At 45.7% G+C, this 20,405-nt stretch overlaps 3 protein-coding genes across 4 annotated transcripts; all 3 read left to right on the forward strand.

The window, feature by feature from the left end:
- Window positions 1-484: 484 nt before the first annotated feature.
- Window positions 485-9,074, forward strand: PCDHB6 (protocadherin beta 6). Of its 2 annotated transcripts, XM_059174831.1 has the most exons (2): window positions 485-1,088; window positions 6,199-9,074. In XM_059174831.1, the coding sequence occupies exons 1-2, from the start codon at window positions 663-665 to the stop codon at window positions 8,221-8,223; spliced, it is 2,451 nt and encodes an 816-aa protein (XP_059030814.1). In that variant the 5' UTR covers window positions 485-662; the 3' UTR covers window positions 8,224-9,074. The 2 variants fall into 2 exon arrangements, with proteins under 2 accessions (XP_059030814.1, XP_059030813.1); XM_059174830.1 differs by lacking the exon at window positions 6,199-9,074 and having other exon boundaries at window positions 492-3,798.
- Window positions 9,075-11,847: 2,773 nt separating this feature from the next.
- Window positions 11,848-16,523, forward strand: PCDHB7 (protocadherin beta 7). The gene has a single exon (XM_059174835.1). The coding sequence runs from the start codon at window positions 12,055-12,057 to the stop codon at window positions 14,440-14,442; it is 2,388 nt and encodes a 795-aa protein (XP_059030818.1). The 5' UTR covers window positions 11,848-12,054; the 3' UTR covers window positions 14,443-16,523.
- A 729-nt stretch (window positions 16,524-17,252) lies between these two features.
- PCDHB8 (protocadherin beta 8) lies at window positions 17,253-20,203 on the forward strand. Its single transcript, XM_059174836.1, has one exon. It carries the CDS (start codon window positions 17,693-17,695, stop codon window positions 20,072-20,074), a length of 2,382 nt encoding a protein of 793 aa, XP_059030819.1. The 5' UTR covers window positions 17,253-17,692; the 3' UTR covers window positions 20,075-20,203.
- The last annotated feature ends 202 nt before the right edge of the window (window positions 20,204-20,405 follow it).

Genomic DNA, 20,405 nt, shown 5'->3' on the forward strand with positions numbered 1-20,405 from the left:
TAACTTACAGAAGTAATTGTTTATAATTGGTATTGCTAACCAAATTTTACATTTTGTATAGTTTATTGACTTGCTGGGACAATTAAACAGGGTACTTCTTGGATTCACAAATCACGCTACTCAACAGAGATAAATTTCACTGCCAAAGAATAAAAATTGATTATAGCAAGTTTACATTACCTGAGGGTATGATTCTTAAACATTCGTATGCATGAGAATCACTTAGATTCAAGTGCAGATTTTCAGCCTTTAGCTCCACCATAGAATTTCAGTCAAGGTCTGGAGGGAAACCCAGGAATCAACCTTGAAAAACAACTCATGACTCCCAAGTAATTACTTACGCATATAGTTCACATACTACAATTTGAGAAACACTGACTTCACCTGAAAGTCTTTTTTAAGGCTCAGATTTCGAAACTGGTATTGCCTGTATGCACCTCCTGAAGTTACTAATTTGAACGTGTGGTGGCAGTGCAGGCTAAGAGAGTGAATAAGAGCTCTGCAGATTCGGTGGACTCCATTTTACACAGAAGCCTCCCACCCCCCAATAAAGAAAACATTTACAGCTAAAGCTAAGGCAGAAGTATTCAGGAAGGCACTCGTCACCACACAAGTTATAGGACAAATTCGAAATTCAACAGCAAAGACATTTTGGAGGGTCGATGGTGGACGTGCTGATGGGGACTGGAAAAGGATTTTCTTCTCTGGGATCAGACATAATGGGGATGGCGCAAACAAAAGTACATCGCAAGAAAAGGCAAGTGGCAATTTTCATTATGTGGATGCTTTTGTGGGAAGCCGGTTCAGAATCGATTCAATATTCTGTATTGGAGGAGTCAGAAACTGGCACATTTGTGGCCAATTTGACAAAGGACCTGGGACTCAGGAGAGGAGAACTGGCTGCACGGGGTGCCCAGGTTGTTTTCAAGGGGAACAGACAGTACTTGCAGCTTGACCCAAAGACCTATGATTTACGGCTAAATGAGAAACTGGACCGGGAAGAGCTGTGCAGCTCCACTGAGCCATGCATGCTACCTTTCCAAGTGTTACTGGAAAATCCCTTGCAGTTTTTTCAGGCTGCTTTACGAGTCACAGATATAAATGACCACGCCCCAGAGTTCCCAGCCAGAGAAATGCTACTAAAAATATCAGAAATTACTGCACCAGGAAAGCTATTTCCTTTGAAAATGGCACAGGATTTAGACGTGGGTAGCAACAGTCTTCAGAGCTACATAATCAGCTCCAATCCTCATTTCCACGTTCTCACTCGCAATCGCAGCGACGGCAGGAAGTTCCCGGAGCTGGTGCTAGACAAAGCCCTAGACCGCGAGGAGCAGCCTGAGTTTAGGCTTACCCTCACAGCGCTGGATGGTGGGTCTCCGCCCCGGTCTGGGACCACGGAGATTCACATCCTGGTCTTGGACATCAATGACAACGCTCCAGAGTTTGCTCAGGAGCTCTATGAGGCACAAATCCCTGAAAACAATTCCCTGGGCTCTCTGATTATCACCGTCTCAGCAAGAGATTTAGATGCAGGATCCTTTGGGGAGGTATCTTATGCCCTATTTCAGGTAGATGACATTAATCAACCCTTCGAAATAAACGCAATTACAGGAGAAATTCGACTGAGAAAGACTCTGGATTTTGAGGAATTTCAATCTTATCATTTGGATATTGAGGCTACAGATGGCGGGGGACTATCAGGAAAATGTTCTTTAGTCATCAAGGTTCTGGACGTAAATGACAACCCTCCTCAACTGACCATGTCCTCACTCATTAGTCCCATTCCTGAAAACCTGCCAGAAATCATAGTAGCAGTTTTCAGTGTGTCAGATGCAGATTCCGGACAAAATCAGCAGGTTATTTGTTCTATAGATGACAATCTGCCCTTTCTTCTAAGACCATCAGTCGAAAACTTCTACACCTTGGTAACTGAAGGAGCGCTGGATAGAGAGAGCCAGGCCGAGTACAACATCACCATCACCGTCACCGACCTGGGGACCCCCAGGCTGAAAACCCAGCACAACCTCACGGTGACCGTGTCCGACGTCAACGACAACGCCCCGACCTTCAGCCAGACGACCTACACCCTGCGCGTCCGCGAGAACAACAGCCCCGCCCTGCACATCGGCAGCGTGAGCGCCACCGACAGAGACTCGGGCGCCAACGCCCAGGTCACCTACTCGCTGCTGCCGCCCCACGACCCGCAGCTGCCGCTGGGCTCGCTGGTGTCCATCAACGCGGACAACGGGCAGCTGTTCGCGCTCAGGTCGCTGGATTTCGAGGCGCTGCAGGCGTTCGAGTTCCGCGTGGGCGCGGCCGACCGCGGCTCGCCGGCGCTCAGCAGCCAGGCGCTGGTGCGCGTGCTGGTGGCGGACGCCAACGACAACGCGCCGTTCGTGCTGTACCCGCTGCAGAACGGCTCGGCGCCCTGCACCGAGCTGGTGCCGCGGGCGGCCGAGGCGGGCTACCTGGTGGCCAAGGTGGTGGCGGTGGACGGCGACTCGGGCCAGAACGCCTGGCTGTCGTACCAGCTGCTCAAGGCCACGGAGCCCGGGCTGTTCGGCGTGTGGGCGCACAACGGCGAGGTGCGCACGGCGCGGCCGCTGAGCGAGCGCGACGCCGTCAAGCACAGGCTGCTGGTGCTGGTCCGGGACCACGGCGAGCCGCCGCTGTCGGCCAGCGTCACGCTGCACGTGCTGCTGGTGGACGGCTTCTCGCAGCCCTACCTGCCGCTGCCGGACGCGGCGGCGGCCGAGGCCCGCGCCGACCCGCTCACCGTCTACCTGGTGGTGGCCTTGGCGTCCGTGTCGTCGCTCTTCCTGTTCTCGGTGCTGGTGTTCGTGGCGGTGCGGCTGTGCAGGAGGAGGCGGGCGGCGTCGGGGGGCGGCTGCTCGGTGCCCGAGGGTCCGTTTCCGGGCCACCTGGTGGACGTCAGCGGCGCGGGGACCCTGTCCCACAGCTACCAGTATGAGGTGTGTCTGAGGGGAGGATCTGGGACCGGCGAGTTCAAGTTCCTCAAGCCCATCATCCCCAACTTCCCTCTCCAGGGCACTGGAAAGGAAATGGTGGAAAATCCCACAGTTCGGGATAGTTTCCTATTCAGTTAAGTATTGGATTATCCTATTAAGCCTTACTTAATAAGCTTGAAAATCTCTTTTAACTTAGTTACATGTTATGATAGTTCTTTAATTATTTTACTACACTTTAAGTTGAAAAAAATCAGATACTCGTTATACACAGTGCTTTCCCTATATCATGCCTAGTAGATTTGTATTACTGTCAACTATATTTGACAATCTGAATAAAAAGTAAATTTTATTTGCATAATTTAAAAATTTTGAAATTCAATCATCTATTCATTTTAGAAAAATTGTAATACAAAGCCCTTAAATAAGATTGTGTATCTAACTATTGGTGACAACTGTCAGCACTATTACTATGAAGGGAAATTCTTAAAGTGTGAGTATTTTTGGGGTGCCTGGCTATCTCAGTTGGTAGAGAATGTGACTCTTGATCTCATTGGTGAATTCAAGCCCCATACTAGGCATACAGCCTACTTAAAAAAAAAAAAAAAGAATAAAATGGGAGTGTTTGATATTATGTAATCTGCAGTGTAAATCTCATTTTAGGGGAATGGCTACAATGTGAATAGTTAAAAATACTAAAGAAGGCTAAATGCTAAGATAACCATTTATATGTATGTGTATTTCAATATACCACAGTAGTCAATACATTTTTCTATACATATAAACTTTGCAAAGTGTCAGTAAATTAAAATCCAGTTTGTGAGCTTCATGTAAGTGTATGATAGTATTTTTAATAATTCCTAGCCAAATATAAATGCATAATATTTTATGAATGTTAATAACATTCAACGGTGAATTTTAAAAATTAATTTTCAAGGAATACAGAAAAATGTTAATATTCTCTTCACAATGGAGTACCTTTGTTAATAAGTGTAATTAAAATCATTCTTTTACTTTCTTTCTAAACAAACTACCCTTCACACATCATAAACTATTACAGAATATAAAATGTTGAGAGTACATTTTATCTCCTTGTCTTTGTCTACCAATCTGAAAATTCAAATGTATCTTTTTAAAGATTTTATTTATTTATTTGAGAGGGAGAGAGAGCACAAGCAGGGGGGAGTGGCAGGCAGAGGGCGAGAGAGAAGCAACAAGAGGGAAAGGGAGAAGTAGGCTATAGGTTTTGATCCCAGTACCCTGTGATTAGGACCTGAGCTGAAGGCAGACACTTAACAGATGAGCCACCCAGGTGTCCTTAAAATGCATTATTTAATAAAATCCAAATCAGTTTTTTCAAACTCTTCCTCCTAGTTTCTCAAGCTTTTACATGTGTGATACCTGCCAAGAACTATGTAAGTAATTAATGGCAGGTTATTAGGTAACAACATAGAGTGTTGTATAAGTATCAACTAAATTAATCATAAAATCATTCACTTTCACAGTTTAGGTTATATTTGTCTTGTGTTGGTTTTATTTGTAGTACTTTAAGAAAAATTTCTCATTTCAACTCTCCATCAGTTGGGCAGTTTATAATAAACTGATAGCTGAGTGAATGTTTTATTTTTATCCTTCATTAAAATGGAACTAGGCTTAACTAAATTATATTTGGCTGAGGTTTGTGTCCAAATAAGTGAACTGTCATAAATGATTACCAGTTGGTATAATGAGTAGAGAGGACACTTACTTACTGTTTTTTATTCTTAGATACTTATCCCCCCACCCCCACCTTGGAAAAGCATTCTTCTTTGGGGGAAACTAATTTTCCTGCTAGTGTCATTGCAACCACTTGACTTCAGTCAGTTCTGTGGTGTTTTTCAATATATCCATTTCCATAGTGCCAGATGTACACTAGGATGGGCCACTGTCCAATGTTGAGAGGTAGAACCCTTCCCAAGAAAGTATATCTTGAGTACATTTTTTATCTTCTACGTTTGTAGAAAAGACACTGTCTGAATTCTGAACTTACATTGATTTCTAACAAACAAATGGCCATTTCCTCTTAGTTTTACTGAGCATGGTACAGAGTGAACTTATGAAGAAAAAATTGCCAAAGACTATCTAGCCCAGAGACCAAAAAAATCACATTTTAAGTTTTTTTCAGGAGTTACAGGCACATGGGCAATTTGGGAGTAGAAAGTGGATTTTAAAATTCTTAGTTTCTAACACAGTACAGCAAATTAGTATTTTTGTAATTCAGTGTAGGGACGCAAGAGCAAGAAATTTTAGTTAACTTACCATTTTATCCCCAGAAGCTGGAAAAATGCCTGCATAGAGATATACTGATTAAATGAATAAATGAATTTGTCTTGGGCAGAGTTTTGTTTACTGAACTTGTACCTTTAAGGAAGATGAATATAGATATGGATAGGTAAGTATTACTGTTGCTCTCACAAATATTGTTAGTTACCTGAAGAATACTGCACAATGGAGTGGAAGAGAGTTTACAATCCAAAAGGCTTTCTATTTGTTTTAACTGTTGCTTGATGCTTTGAAATGAAAAACCAAACCCCCAACCAAAAAAACAAAAACTGAAGTTGTAAGGCAGGACGCTTGGTGGCGCTGCAGGCTAAGAAAGTGAAAAACTATCTCTGCAGACTTGGTTAACAGCGGTTTCTAGCTACTTGAAAAGGAAACGTTTTACACTATTGGGGGATAGTAGGTTACAGGGAGGCCACTATCTCCATGTCCGTCAATGTTAGGAGCTAACTCAAGATTATTGAATCAAGATAGCAGAATTGGCTGCACAGTAATTATTTTGTGATTAACTACTGCATCTTTTGGACCCCGAGGAACAATGGAGTCACCGCTACCCAAAGCGCCACAGAAAAGGCAAGTGACCGCCATTATTATCCTAATACTGTTAATACTGTGGGAAGTGGGGAGTACGACCATTAAGTATTCAGTTCTAGAGGAGAGGGAAAGCGGCTCCTTTGTGACCAACCTCGCTAAAGATCTGGGGCTTAGCTTAGGGGAGCTGGCCGCGCGGGGTGCTCGAATTCTTTCCAAAGGGAATCAACAGTATTTGCAGCTGGAGCAGAAGAGTGGGAATTTGCTGTTAAAAGAAAAATTGGACCGGGAAGAGTTGTGCGGTGACACAGATCCATGTATACTGCATTTCCAGGTATTACTAAAAAGCCCAGTGCAGTTTATTCAAGGTGAACTACAGCTGCAAGATGTCAATGACCATGCTCCAGAATTCCTGGAAAATGAAATCCTCCTGAAAATCTCAGAAAGCAGTCATCCAGGGACTGCATTTCCTTTGAAAATAGCTCAAGATTTAGACGTGGGCAGTAACACAGTTCAGAACTACACCATTAGCACCAACTCCCATTTTCACCTTTTCACTCGAAATCACAGCGATGGCAGGAGATACCCTGAGCTGGTGCTGGACAAAGCGCTGGACCGGGAGGAGCAGTCAGAGCTCAGGTTAACGCTCACGGCCATGGATGGTGGGTCACCGCCTAGGACTGGGACTTCTCAGGTTCTCATCCTAATCTTGGACATAAATGATAATGCTCCTGAATTTGCCCAGCTGCTCTATGAGGTGCAATTGCCAGAAAACAGCCCTATAGGCTCCCTTGTCATCACTGTGACTGCTAGAGATTTAGATGCTGGGACCCACGGAGAACTCTCCTACTCATTTTTCCAATCCTCAAATCAAGTGATTCAGGCCTTTGAAATAAACTCAGTCACAGGGGAAATTCGATTGAAAAAAATGTTGGATTTTGAAGAAATTCAATCTTATCATATGGAAATTGAGGCATCAGATGGCGGGGGACTATCAGGAAAATGCTCTATAGTCTTAGAAGTGATGGATGTAAACGACAACACTCCGGAACTGACTATGTCAGTATTCACCAGTGATATCCCAGAAAACACCCCTGACATGGTGGTGGCTATTTTTGGAATTTCAGATCCAGACTCTGGGGAAAATGGCAAAACGAAGTGTTCCATCCAAGACCATCTCCCCTTCCTTCTGAAACTTACTGTAGAAAACTTCTACACCTTGGTAACTGAAGGAACGCTGGATAGAGAGAGCCAGGCCGAGTACAACATCACCATCACCGTCACCGACCTGGGGACCCCCAGGCTGAAAACCCAGCACAACCTCACGGTGACCGTGTCCGACGTCAACGACAACGCCCCGACCTTCAGCCAGACGACCTACACCCTGCGCGTCCGCGAGAACAACAGCCCCGCCCTGCACATCGGCAGCGTGAGCGCCACCGACAGAGACTCGGGCGCCAACGCCCAGGTCACCTACTCGCTGCTGCCGCCCCACGACCCGCAGCTGCCGCTGGGCTCGCTGGTGTCCATCAACGCGGACAACGGGCAGCTGTTCGCGCTCAGGTCGCTGGATTTCGAGGCGCTGCAGGCGTTCGAGTTCCGCGTGGGCGCGGCCGACCGCGGCTCGCCGGCGCTCAGCAGCCAGGCGCTGGTGCGCGTGCTGGTGGCGGACGCCAACGACAACGCGCCGTTCGTGCTGTACCCGCTGCAGAACGGCTCGGCGCCCTGCACCGAGCTGGTGCCGCGGGCGGCCGAGGCGGGCTACCTGGTGGCCAAGGTGGTGGCGGTGGACGGCGACTCGGGCCAGAACGCCTGGCTGTCGTACCAGCTGCTCAAGGCCACGGAGCCCGGGCTGTTCGGCGTGTGGGCGCACAACGGCGAGGTGCGCACGGCGCGGCCGCTGAGCGAGCGCGACGCCGTCAAGCACAGGCTGCTGGTGCTGGTCCGGGACCACGGCGAGCCGCCGCTGTCGGCCAGCGTCACGCTGCACGTGCTGCTGGTGGACGGCTTCTCGCAGCCCTACCTGCCGCTGCCGGACGCGGCGGCGGCCGAGGCCCGCGCCGACCCGCTCACCGTCTACCTGGTGGTGGCCTTGGCGTCCGTGTCGTCGCTCTTCCTGTTCTCGGTGCTGGTGTTCGTGGCGGTGCGGCTGTGCAGGAGGAGGCGGGCGGCGTCGGGGGGCGGCTGCTCGGTGCCCGAGGGTCCGTTTCCGGGCCACCTGGTGGACGTCAGCGGCGCGGGGACCCTGTCCCACAGCTACCAGTATGAGGTGTGTCTGAGGGGAGGATCTGGGACCAATGAGTTCAAGTTCCTCAAACCCATTTTCCCCAACTTCGTGGGTGAAGGGGCTGATAGGGGCACGGAGGAAAACTCTCACTTGAGAAATCATTTTGGGTTCAGTTAGGCATCTGACTTTAAGAGGAGATAAATGGTAATATTAACTAATGCATTATTAGTTCCTAACTGGTTCATTCACATAAAGAGCTACATTTTCATACATTAATAATTATTGTATTTACAGTTATTTCAGCTTGTTGAAGTATTTTACATTCTGAATCTCCAGGTGTTTGTTGTTTTTGCTGTAGTAGTTTTTAGCCAAGTCACATTTTGCATGTTCATACAATAGTGGAGAAATGGTGTTTCTCAGTTTAGGGGGTCAGGAAATATTTTCAGATTCCTGATGTTTGAGCTTGTTCACTGATAGCTTCTTAGGACCACAAGAATTGTATTTTTTTATTATCAGCATAATTTCCTGTAACTGGTGGCTTTCAGTTTTTAAAATACTTCTCATTTATACAACAATTTTTGTTACCTTGGAAATGGTTGGATTTCTCTAATGTTGTTTTGAGAACACTATAATCTTTCCTCAAAGGAACTAGTATTTTATGTGGATGTTTTCTAAGTTGAGTATTTTCTTTAAAAATTAGTATCTTTGAGGGGCGCCTGCGAGGCTCAGTCGGTTAAGCCTCTGCCTTCGGGTCAGGTCATGATCTCAGGGTCCTAGGATCGAGCCCCACATCAGGCTCTCTTCTCAGTGGGGAGCCTGCTTCCCCCTCTCTGCCTGCCTCTCTGCCTACTTGTGATCTCTCTCTGTCAAATAAATAAAATAAAATCTTAAAAAAATAAAGTTTCATTTCAGGAGTGCTCAAAAATTAAAAAAAAGAATTCAATCCCTGTTAAATAGAAAAAGTAGAAAAGATATTAGTAGACTGGTGATTACTTTTTCATAACAAATGGCTTGGGTATGTAAATTACGATTCTCATCCTTTTAATATATATATATATATATATATATAATATAGTCACATGATTCAAATACATTCAATGTGAACAGAAAACAAAGTATTTTTTTTCTTTTTCAAATTTTTATTTAAAGTCTAGTTAGTTGGGGAGCCTGGATGGCTCAGTGGGTTAAGCCTTTGCCTTCAGTTCAGGTCATGATCTCAGACCCTACATTAGGCTCTTTGCTCAGTGGGAAGCCTGCTTCCTCCTCTATCTCTGCCTGCTGCTCTGCCTACATGTGATCTCTCTCTGTGTCAAATAAATAAATACAATCTTAAAAAAATTAAGTCTAGTTAATTAACATACAATATTGTTTTTTGAAGAATTTAGTGATTCATCACTTACATATAACACCCAGTGCTCATCATAACAAGTGCCATCCTTAATGCCCATCTCCCATTTAGCCTATCCCTCACCCACCTCCTCTATCATGACGAGACTTTTATGGTTTGTTTCCCTCTCTTTTCCCCCTCTCATATGTTCATCTGTTTTGTTTCTTAAATTCCATATATGAGAGAAATCATATGGTATTTGTCTTTTTCTGACTTATTTCACTTAGAATAATACACTCTAGCTCCATCCACATCGTTGCAAATGGCAAGAATTCATTCTTTTTGATGACTGAGTAATAGTCCACTCTAAATATAGCCTACATCTTCTTTATCCATTCATCAGCTGATGCACATTTGGGCTCATTCCATAATTTGCCTATTGATGATACAAACACTGCAGGCATGTACCTCTTCAAAACTATATTTTTGTATGCTTTGGGTAAATGCCAGTAGTGCAGTGGTGGACCCAAGGGTAGTTCTATTTTTAACTTTTTGAGGAAACTCCATACTGGAAAACATGGGAAATTAACATCAGTATTTCAGCACTCAAATAATTTTTAAGTCAATATCCTTAAAATATTTCTATGAATGCATACAAGAATAAGTTAAAGATTTATTTATTTATTTGACAGAGATTACAAGTAGGCAGAGAGGCAGGCAGAGAGAGAGAGAGGAGGAAGCAGGCTCCCCGCTGAGCAGAGAGCCCGATGCGGGACTCGATCCCAGGACCCTGAGATCATGACCTGAGCCGAAGGCAGCGGCTTAACCCACTGAGCCACCCAGGCGCCCCACAAGAATAAGTTAATAAGTGAAAAATGATTTCATAAAATGAATCTGTAATAAATTGGTAGATTCATAGTTAAAACTGTCATGTTTTACTTGAATGTAGTAAAGCAAAATTATATGAAACTATAGATCTTGCTTAAGCTTAGATAAATAATTCCTATAAGGTAAAAAAAAAAAAACAAGAATTGATGCATATTAAGATATTAGCATCAGTTAACTGCTTGCTTAAAAATGAGCAAAGAGGGGCCCCTGGGTGACCCAGTGGATTAAGCCTCTGCCTTCAGCTCCAGTCATGATCTCAGGGTCCTGGGATTGAGCTCTGGAATTGAGTCCCCCATCGCATTGGGCTCTCTGCTCACTGGGGAGCCTGCTTCCCCCACTCTCTCTGCCTACTTGTAATCTCTCTCTCTCTGTCAAATAAATAAAAATCTTTTTTAAAAATGAGGAAAGAAACATTCTTAGACATCCTCCATCCTCTCTTCACCTCACTTTATGCTTTTTGTTATATATAATACTTTATCAATGTTTATAGTATTTACAGTGTATTTTAAAGGATAATCCTCATAATTGTTTAGACCTTTTATTTTTGTAAAGTTTTTATTAATTTGAGAGAGAGACAGCACAAGCAGGGGGAGCGGCAGAGGAAGAGGGAAGGAGAAGCAGGCTCCTCACTGAGCAGGGAGCCCTACAGGGTGCTCCATCCCAAGATCCCAGGATCATGACCCTAGCTGTAGGCAGACACTTACCGGACTGAGCCCCTAGACCTTTTACGTTTTAAAGTCAGTGTACCTTTTCAGTCTGTTTATGCAAGTGTTTAAGTATGTCATTTATTTAATTATGTATGGTAAACATAATTGGTTTTTAAATCTGAAGTTTTAAAAGCTGAAGTTTGTGTGGGTTTGTTTCTGCTGTATTATTCTCGTGCATGTTATCTTTGTTTCTTTGTGTGACTCATATGGTTGACTGCCCTTGAACTTTTATTTGTAGGATGTCCTCAAAGCCTAGGTTGCTTGTTTCATTCTTCATAATGTATTTTCATTGGTTTCAGCTAGGACCCTTGAATTGCTATAAATTAGTAGGGAACCACTGCAAACTAAGGTTGATGTTTCTCACAACTCAACATATGCATATCGAAAATGTAAACACACATGAGGACCAATCTGTAGCTACAGTTTCTTAGACATCTTTTCTTTTTCTTTTGCTCTACTTGACATCAGGGGGGCTTCTATATATTTTCCTGGAGTTGGGGAGAGAGAGCATCTTTATGTTTCTTAATATATACTGTATAAACATTTATAAATGTGTGTATATGTGTGTGTGTGGGTGGGTGGGTGGGTGTAGCCCTGGGGTATCCCTTAAAATGGAGAGGATCTTTGTATAATATGCAGCAGTGAAATATTCAGAGGGAAAAACCAATGTAAACTACTAACATTACCTTGACCATTTGAGGGAAAAGATGTAATAAAACAGCAAAGACCCTTGGGGGTAAGAAAAAAAAAAATCACTCCTGTTGCAATTCCTTTAACCGGCCATCTTTTTGTTCTATTCTTGAAAACGTGAATAACACCCACAAAACGCAAGGTGGCACTGCTGGCTAAAAAGAGGGGGAAACACCCGCACAAAGAACGTTACAAATTACAATGTTCAGAGGAAAAGCTGGCCAGACGAGAAAAGTAGAGGAAAGGAGACGCTGGTGATGGGGTTAGGAAAAAGTGGGACTCCTCCCCACCACCATTGCTATTATCCAGCTCATTTCTAAGGATTCGGTTTCTGCCATTTCTGAGAGCTGCTTGAGGCCGAGTGAACGTGGTTTTGAAAGATTGCTTAAACAAAGAATGGAGGCCAGAGTGGTGCACGCATTGCAGAAAAGGCAAGTGTTACTTCTTTGTGTGTTTCTGGGAGTGTCTTGGGCTGGCGCAGAACCTCTTCGGTATTTTGTGGCAGAGGAAACGGAGAGAGGGACCTTTCTGGCCAACCTAGCAATTGATCTGGGGTTAGGGGCAGGGGAACTGTCAGCTCGGGGATCTAGAATTGTTTCAGATGAGACCACAGGATTTTTACTCCTCAATCCGCTTACTGGTGATTTACTTCTAAATGAGAAATTAGACCGGGAGGAACTGTGTGGCCCCACAGAGCCATGTGTGTTGCCTTTCCAGTTGTTACTTGAAAAGCCTTTTCAGATTTTCCGTGCTGAACTATGGGTCAGAGACATCAACGATCATTCTCCAGTATTTCTAGATAGAGAGATTACCTTGAACATATTAGAAAGTACCACTCCAGGGGCAACATTTCTCCTAGAAAGTGCACAGGATTCAGATGTTGGAATCAACAACCTGAGAAACTACACCGTCAGCTCCAATGTTTATTTCCATATTAATGTCCATGATGATGGGGAAGGGAATGTTTATTCCGAATTGGTACTGGATAAAGTGCTGGATCGTGAAGAGGTTCCTGAGCTGCGTTTAACCCTCACCGCCTTGGATGGCGGCTCTCCGCCCAGATCCGGAACCACCCTCATACACATCCTGGTTTTGGACATAAATGACAACATCCCTGAATTTGTAGAGTCGCTTTACAAGGTCCAGGTGCCTGAGAACAGCCCTGTTGGTTCCCTGATTGTCACTGTGTCAGCTAGAGATTTAGATACTGGAAGTAATGGAGAAATCGTCTATGCATTTTTTTATGCTACTGAAAGGACTCTCAAAACGTTTCGAATCAATTCAACATCTGGCAATCTTCATCTTAAAGCCGAATTGAACTATGAGGCAATACAAACTTATACATTAACTATTCAGGCCAAAGATGGTGGAGGGCTTTCTGGAAAATGTACTGTGGTGGTCCATGTAACAGATATAAACGATAATCCACCAGAACTGCTCATGTCATCACTTACTAGCCCAATCGCAGAAAACTCACCAGAGACAGTAGTCGCTGTTTTTAGGATTAGAGACAGAGATTCAGGGAACAATGCAAAGATGGTGTGCTCCATCCAAGACCATCTCCCCTTTGTCCTGAAGCCATCAGTAGAGAATTTCTACACCTTGGTAACAGAGAGACCCCTCGACAGAGAGAGCCAGGCCGAGTACAACATCACCATCACCGTCACCGACCTGGGGACCCCCAGGCTGAAAACCCAGCACAACCTCACGGTGACCGTGTCCGACGTCAACGACAACGCCCCGACCTTCAGCCAGACGACCTACACCCTGCGCGTCCGCGAGAACAACAGCCCCGCCCTGCACATCGGCAGCGTGAGCGCCACCGACAGAGACTCGGGCGCCAACGCCCAGGTCACCTACTCGCTGCTGCCGCCCCACGACCCGCAGCTGCCGCTGGGCTCGCTGGTGTCCATCAACGCGGACAACGGGCAGCTGTTTGCGCTCAGGTCGCTGGATTTCGAGGCGCTGCAGGCGTTCGAGTTCCGCGTGGGCGCGGCGGACCGCGGCTCGCCGGCGCTCAGCAGCCAGGCGCTGGTGCGCGTGCTGGTGGCGGACGCCAACGACAACGCGCCGTTCGTGCTGTACCCGCTGCAGAACGGCTCGGCGCCCTGCACCGAGCTGGTGCCGCGGGCGGCCGAGGCGGGCTACCTGGTGGCCAAGGTGGTGGCGGTGGACGGCGACTCGGGCCAGAACGCCTGGCTGTCGTACCAGCTGCTCAAGGCCACGGAGCCCGGGCTGTTCGGCGTGTGGGCGCACAACGGCGAGGTGCGCACGGCGCGGCCGCTGAGCGAGCGCGACGCCGTCAAGCACAGGCTGCTGGTGCTGGTCCGGGACCACGGCGAGCCGCCGCTGTCGGCCAGCGTCACGCTGCACGTGCTGCTGGTGGACGGCTTCTCGCAGCCCTACCTGCCGCTGCCGGACGCGGCGGCGGCCGAGGCCCGCGCCGACCCGCTCACCGTCTACCTGGTGGTGGCCTTGGCGTCCGTGTCGTCGCTCTTCCTGTTCTCGGTGCTGGTGTTCGTGGCGGTGCGGCTGTGCAGGAGGAGGCGGGCGGCGTCGGGGGGCGGCTGCTCGGTGCCCGAGGGTCCGTTTCCGGGCCACCTGGTGGACGTCAGCGGCGCGGGGACCCTGTCCCACAGCTACCAGTATGAGGTGTGTCTGAGGGGAGGCTCTGGGACCGGTGAATTCAAGTTCCTCAAACCCATTATCCCTAATCTGCAGTTTCAGAGCATAGGAAGGGAAGTGGAAGAATATCCGTCACGTCAGAATGATTTGGGTTTCTGATAAAGGATGAAAAATAAATGCCCGTATTGTGTCTTTAAGTATATTTTAATTATGAAATTCATCCTGAGTTACCTGTACAGAATTGCTTTCATATTATTTCTAACATCGTTAAAGCCCTAGAACAGTTTTTTTCGCAGAGAAACGGATCCTGCCTTAGCCCTAGGAAGCTTCCACAAAGCATGGAATGTATGCTTTGTAGTTTATCTCAAACAGTTATGCATTGTTTGCAATGTATTACATGATAAATATTGTTTGAGATCTTTTAAGTTGGTTTTGTCTTTAAAGTTTATTGCTACTCATTTTTTTTTTTTTTTTTTTTTTTAGTTGGAATGCTGTACTATACCTATTCTTAGTTTTTAGAACCATAGGTTGTTAGGATGCCTGGGTGGCTCAGTTGGTTAAGCGTTTGCCTTTGGCTCAGGTCATGATCCCAGGGTCCTGGAATTGAGCCTGGAATTGGGCTCCTTGCTTAGTGGGGAGCCTGCTTCTCTCTCTGCCTGCCGTTTCCCCTGCTTGAGTTCCCAGACAAATAATTTTTAAAAAATCTTTTAAAAATAGAAGTATAGTTTGTAAAGTATCTTTTAAAGCTTTTAAAGCTTTTTAAAAAGCACTTTTGTGCATCATACACTGTTAACTCTTTTAATCCTAGAAGTAAACCTATGGGGTATTTTTAGAAACAAGCAAATAGGGGCACCTGGGTGGCTGAGTGGGTTAAAACCTCTGCCTTCAGCCCAGGTAATGATCCCAGGGTCCTGGAATCAAGCCCCACATCGGGCTCTCTGCTCATCGGGGAGCCTGCTTCCTCCTCTCTCCCTCTCTCTCTGCCTGCCTCTCTGCCTACTTGTGATCTCTGTCTGTCAAGTAAATAAATAAAATCTTTAAAAAAAAATAAAAAAGAAAAAAAAAGAAATGAACAAATAGACTTCTATGGAGAGGTCCAGTGAATTCATTAGGGTCACCAACTAATAAATGGTAGAGCTAAGCAACTCTCCTAGATCTGTCTGACTCTGAGAACTTGCTATGATGCTATATTGTTTTCTGTCATTAGATATTACCTGGCAAGTTTCTTCCTGATTAAGGAGAGGAAATCTTATCACGTTAATATTCCTGCTCAGTCTTTCCTGCTTTTGAAATAATAATGTATATAGTGGTCTGTAGTTATATGTTATTATAAACCAACAACCCACCTTTTCTGGATCCATTATTCAACTATTAGTATTAAATCTGTGATCTGACCAAAACTAAAGTAAGAAGCTATTGGAAGATCAATCTGTGCTTTCTCCTTGTTATATGAACACATGACCTTCATTTCACAGAAAATTTAATGGTCCTTATTAGAAACAATACATAATTTTGATTGCTTTATTAGTTTATTTTTTTCTCACATTGCAGTAATTCTACAGTGGACCCTACCTACTATTAAAATATACTTTCCTTCCTTAATTGTAAAGTTTATCTTTAAAAACTTTCCTATTCAATATACTGCAGTGCTGAATCAGGAAGGTATAAGAAAAGAATAGTTTAAATATGTCATATTAAAGAAACAAATTATCAAATTGCTTAGAGATTCTGAAGAGTTAAGGAGAAGCTTTGTTTGTTATAATAATCTGTCACTGCTTTTTCTTTAACAGTTATCCAAATAGTTTTTATATAACTGTATTCTGAATGTATTATAAGTAAAGTACTGGTAACTCTTAAAATAGTACTACTACTGTGAATTACTATTGGGATATAGTCTCAGGGCAAAAGAAAAAACCCTCATAGTAAAATCTTAAAGTAAAATCTTAAATTGTTTTCATAGTGTCAAGATAAAATTATCCAGTTTTTCCAATAAATCAATGAAAGGGGAAAAGTGAGGAGGGAATTTTACACGATGAAAGAAATTAAGACACATACTAAGCAAATGCAATGCTTGGTGGTTCTTGTTTGGGTCTTTATTCAAACAACCATAACAACTTTGAAAGAACTGGAGAAATTTGAATCTAGGTGGATATTAAATAATGTTAACCTAATTTCTTGGTTTGGGGAATGACATTGTAGTTGGGATTTTAAATCATTAAAAGTTGGAGATGTATAATGAAGTATTTATGGGTGAAAACTTAGTTTGAGTTGGGAAAATGATGGACAGATAAAGTGGGCAATTATGGCATAATATTGGTAATTGTTGAAGCTAGTTATGAGTATCTGGAGATTCATCATACTATTCTTCTTTTGGATTTCTCATAATAACAATTTTTTTAAAATGACACTGTAAGAAGAGGAGTAAACAAAATTAGGACGTCCTTCTGAGATACAGAATCACCACTGCAGTTAGAGGTGATAGCTCTATTAAAAAACTCTCCAACCTTTCCTTGTTTCATCATTTGACATGATAACTTCTATCTGAATAATCCTGCCCATGCATTCTACCACATGAATCTTGGGTGTTCTAGTCATGGCAATGGATGCACGTAAACTCTGCTACCTGAGGGCATCAAATATACATGCCTGGTGTGTGTGTGTGTGTGTGTGTGTGTGTGTGTGTGTGTGTGTGTGCAAGGTTAATATCTGTCTCTGTTCCTCATCTGTAAGGTGGGGAAACTCACTGTAGCCTAATGTGGTGGATATGTCCACCTTACAGATAAGGAAATTGAGACGGAGGTTAAAAAATTTGTCCAAAGTTCATAGCTACTAATTATTCCCATAGTTCATGGCAATAAAAGTATGTAACTCTGGAAGTTTTTTATATGACTCTAACTGTATATTTTAAAGAATTTTCTGAAAATATTCTCTCAGGTAGGCTGTTACATAGATATTTTCTTTTTGCTGAAAGGAGAAAAGTAGAAAGTCCCTAGTAGTGCTTTTTTCTCTTGTGTGGCCCTCAGACAATTGTCTACACCATAACGTATGGGGATAGTAAAGGTAAGGCTCCATATAATATACACAGGCAAGAGTTAGGAATACTGCATCCGTTTTCATCCCAGAAAATGTAAGATCCTATGACGACGCCTGGTGGCGCTGCAGGATAAGAAGGTACAAACCAGCACTGCAGCTGCAAGCTCCATTAACAGGCAAAACTACGCAGCGGAACCTGGAAATCCACGGGAAGCTTGGAGGCCACGGGAGGAGGGCTGGCAGGACTGAGTCCTCTGATAGGACCACTCCCTGGAATATTTCCGAGGTATCTTGGGAAAGAGCCACAATCTTGGATTCTGAAGTCTTTACAGTTCTGCAGAACCACCCTCCTGGGAGGCTTTACAGGACAAGAACAATGGAGACCAGCGGGAAGTTCATTTGCAGACAAAGGCAAGTCCTTTTATTCTTTCTCCTTTTGGGCTTATCTCAGGCGGGTTTGGAACCTAGGCGCTATTCTGTGGTGGAGGAAACTGAAGGGCGGTCATTTGTAACCAATTTAGCAAAGGACCTGGGTCTGGGTCAGAGGGATCTCTCCAAGCGGGGAGCTAGGGTCATTTCCAAAGGGAACAAACTACATTTGCTTCTTGATCTGGAAACTGGAGATTTGTTGCTAGGTGAAAAACTGGACCGGGAGGAATTGTGTGGTCACACAGACCCGTGTGTGCTGCGTTTCCAGGTATTGCTAGAAAATCCCTTAGAGTTTTTTCAAGCTGAGTTACAAGTAATAGATATCAATGACCATTCCCCAGTATTCATAGACAGAGATATGTTGCTAAAAATACCAGAGAGCAGTCTACCTGGAACTACATTTCCACTGAAGAACGCTCAGGATGTGGACGTGGGCCGAAATAATATTAAGAACTATGTAATTAGCCCCAATTCCTACTTTCGGGTCCTTACCCGCAATCGCAGCGATGGCAGCAAATATCCTGAACTGGTGCTGGACAAAGTGCTAGATCGGGAGCAGGAACCTGAGCTCAGGTTAACCCTTACTGCTCAGGATGGTGGCTCTCCACCCAGGTCTGGCATCGCTCAGATCTACATCGAAGTCGTGGACATCAACGATAATGCCCCTGAATTTGAGCAGCCTCTATACAGGGTGCAGATTCCTGAGGACAGTCCCATTGGCTTCCTGATTGTCACAGTCTCTGCTACAGATGTAGACACAGGAGTCAATGGAGAAATTTTCTATTCACTTTTCCAAGCTTCTGAGGAGATTTGCGAAACCTTTGAGATCCACCCTGAGACAGGAGAAATTCGATTGAAAAAACAACTTGATTTCGAAAGAATACAGTTCTATGAGGTCCATATAGAAGCCAGAGATGGCGGCAGCCTTTCTGGAAAATGCACCGTTCTGATTCAAGTTACGGATGTGAACGACAATGTCCCAGAAGTCACCCTGTCTGCGTTTACTAGACACATACCTGAGAACTCTCCTGAAGCTGTCGTTGCAGTTCTCAGTGTTTCAGACCTTGATTCAGAAGAAAATGGGAAAATAAATTGCTCTATTCAGGACGATCTACCCTTTCTACTGAAATCTTCCTTGGAAAATTTTTACACACTAGTAACAGAGGGACCGCTGGACAGAGAGAGCAGAGCAGAATACAACATCACCATTACGTTCACTGACTTGGGGACCCCCAGGCTGAAAACCCAGCTCAACCTCACGGTGACCGTGTCCGACGTCAACGACAACGCCCCGACCTTCAGCCAGACGACCTACACCCTGCGCGTCCGCGAGAACAACAGCCCCGCCCTGCACATCGGCAGCGTGAGCGCCACCGACAGAGACTCGGGCGCCAACGCCCAGGTCACCTACTCGCTGCTGCCGCCCCACGACCCGCAGCTGCCGCTGGGCTCGCTGGTGTCCATCAACGCGGACAACGGGCAGCTGTTCGCGCTCAGGTCGCTGGATTTCGAGGCACTGCAGGCGTTCGAGTTCCGCGTGGGCGCGGCCGACCGCGGCTCGCCGGCGCTCAGCAGCCAGGCGCTGGTGCGCGTGCTGGTGGCGGACGCCAACGACAACGCGCCGTTCGTGCTGTACCCGCTGCAGAACGGCTCGGCGCCCTGCACCGAGCTGGTGCCGCGGGCGGCCGAGGCGGGCTACCTGGTGGCCAAGGTGGTGGCGGTGGACGGCGACTCGGGCCAGAACGCCTGGCTGTCGTACCAGCTGCTCAAGGCCACGGAGCCCGGGCTGTTCGGCGTGTGGGCGCACAACGGCGAGGTGCGCACGGCGCGGCCGCTGAGCGAGCGCGACGCCGTCAAGCACAGGCTGCTGGTGCTGGTCCGGGACCACGGCGAGCCGCCGCTGTCGGCCAGCGTCACGCTGCACGTGCTGCTGGTGGACGGCTTCTCGCAGCCCTACCTGCCGCTGCCGGACGCGGCGGCGGCCGAGGCCCGCGCCGACCCGCTCACCGTCTACCTGGTGGTGGCCTTGGCGTCCGTGTCGTCGCTCTTCCTGTTCTCGGTGCTGGTGTTCGTGGCGGTGCGGCTGTGCAGGAGGAGGCGGGCGGCGTCGGGGGGCGGCTGCTCGGTGCCCGAGGGTCCGTTTCCGGGCCACCTGGTGGACGTCAGCGGCGCGGGGACCCTGTCCCACAGCTACCAGTATGAGGTGTGTCTGAGGGGAGGCTCTGGGACCGGTGAATTCAAGTTCCTCAAGCCGATCATGCCCAATTTCCAGAGCCACTCCCCTGGGCCAGCAGAAGAAAACCCCAACTTTGGTTTTAGTATTCAGTGACTGTATTTTTTTTTTCCTATTACAGATATTTAAAATTGGTAAATTCAAGGTATGAATTTTCTGGCAACCTATTAAGAATTTTTAAATCTCACTGCCTGCAAATTTTCTTATATTACCCCTTTGTTTTTGAAAAAAAAAAAAGTATCCTTTTTTCATTAGTATAAGAAGATGCATGGTCCTAATTTTGCTCTCAAAACACTAATGAAGTCAGTAGTTGTACAAATTCTTGTGGAATAGCTTTGGAATAGATTAGGAAAGCAGCGGAAAATTAATTCTATGTGATCAATTGTATTTCCTTAAATTTTTATTTTAAATCGTTAGGTAAATAAGA

This window comes from Mustela lutreola, chromosome 5, assembly GCF_030435805.1.
Source record: "Mustela lutreola isolate mMusLut2 chromosome 5, mMusLut2.pri, whole genome shotgun sequence".
In the NCBI taxonomy this organism is placed as follows: domain Eukaryota; kingdom Metazoa; phylum Chordata; class Mammalia; order Carnivora; family Mustelidae; genus Mustela; species Mustela lutreola.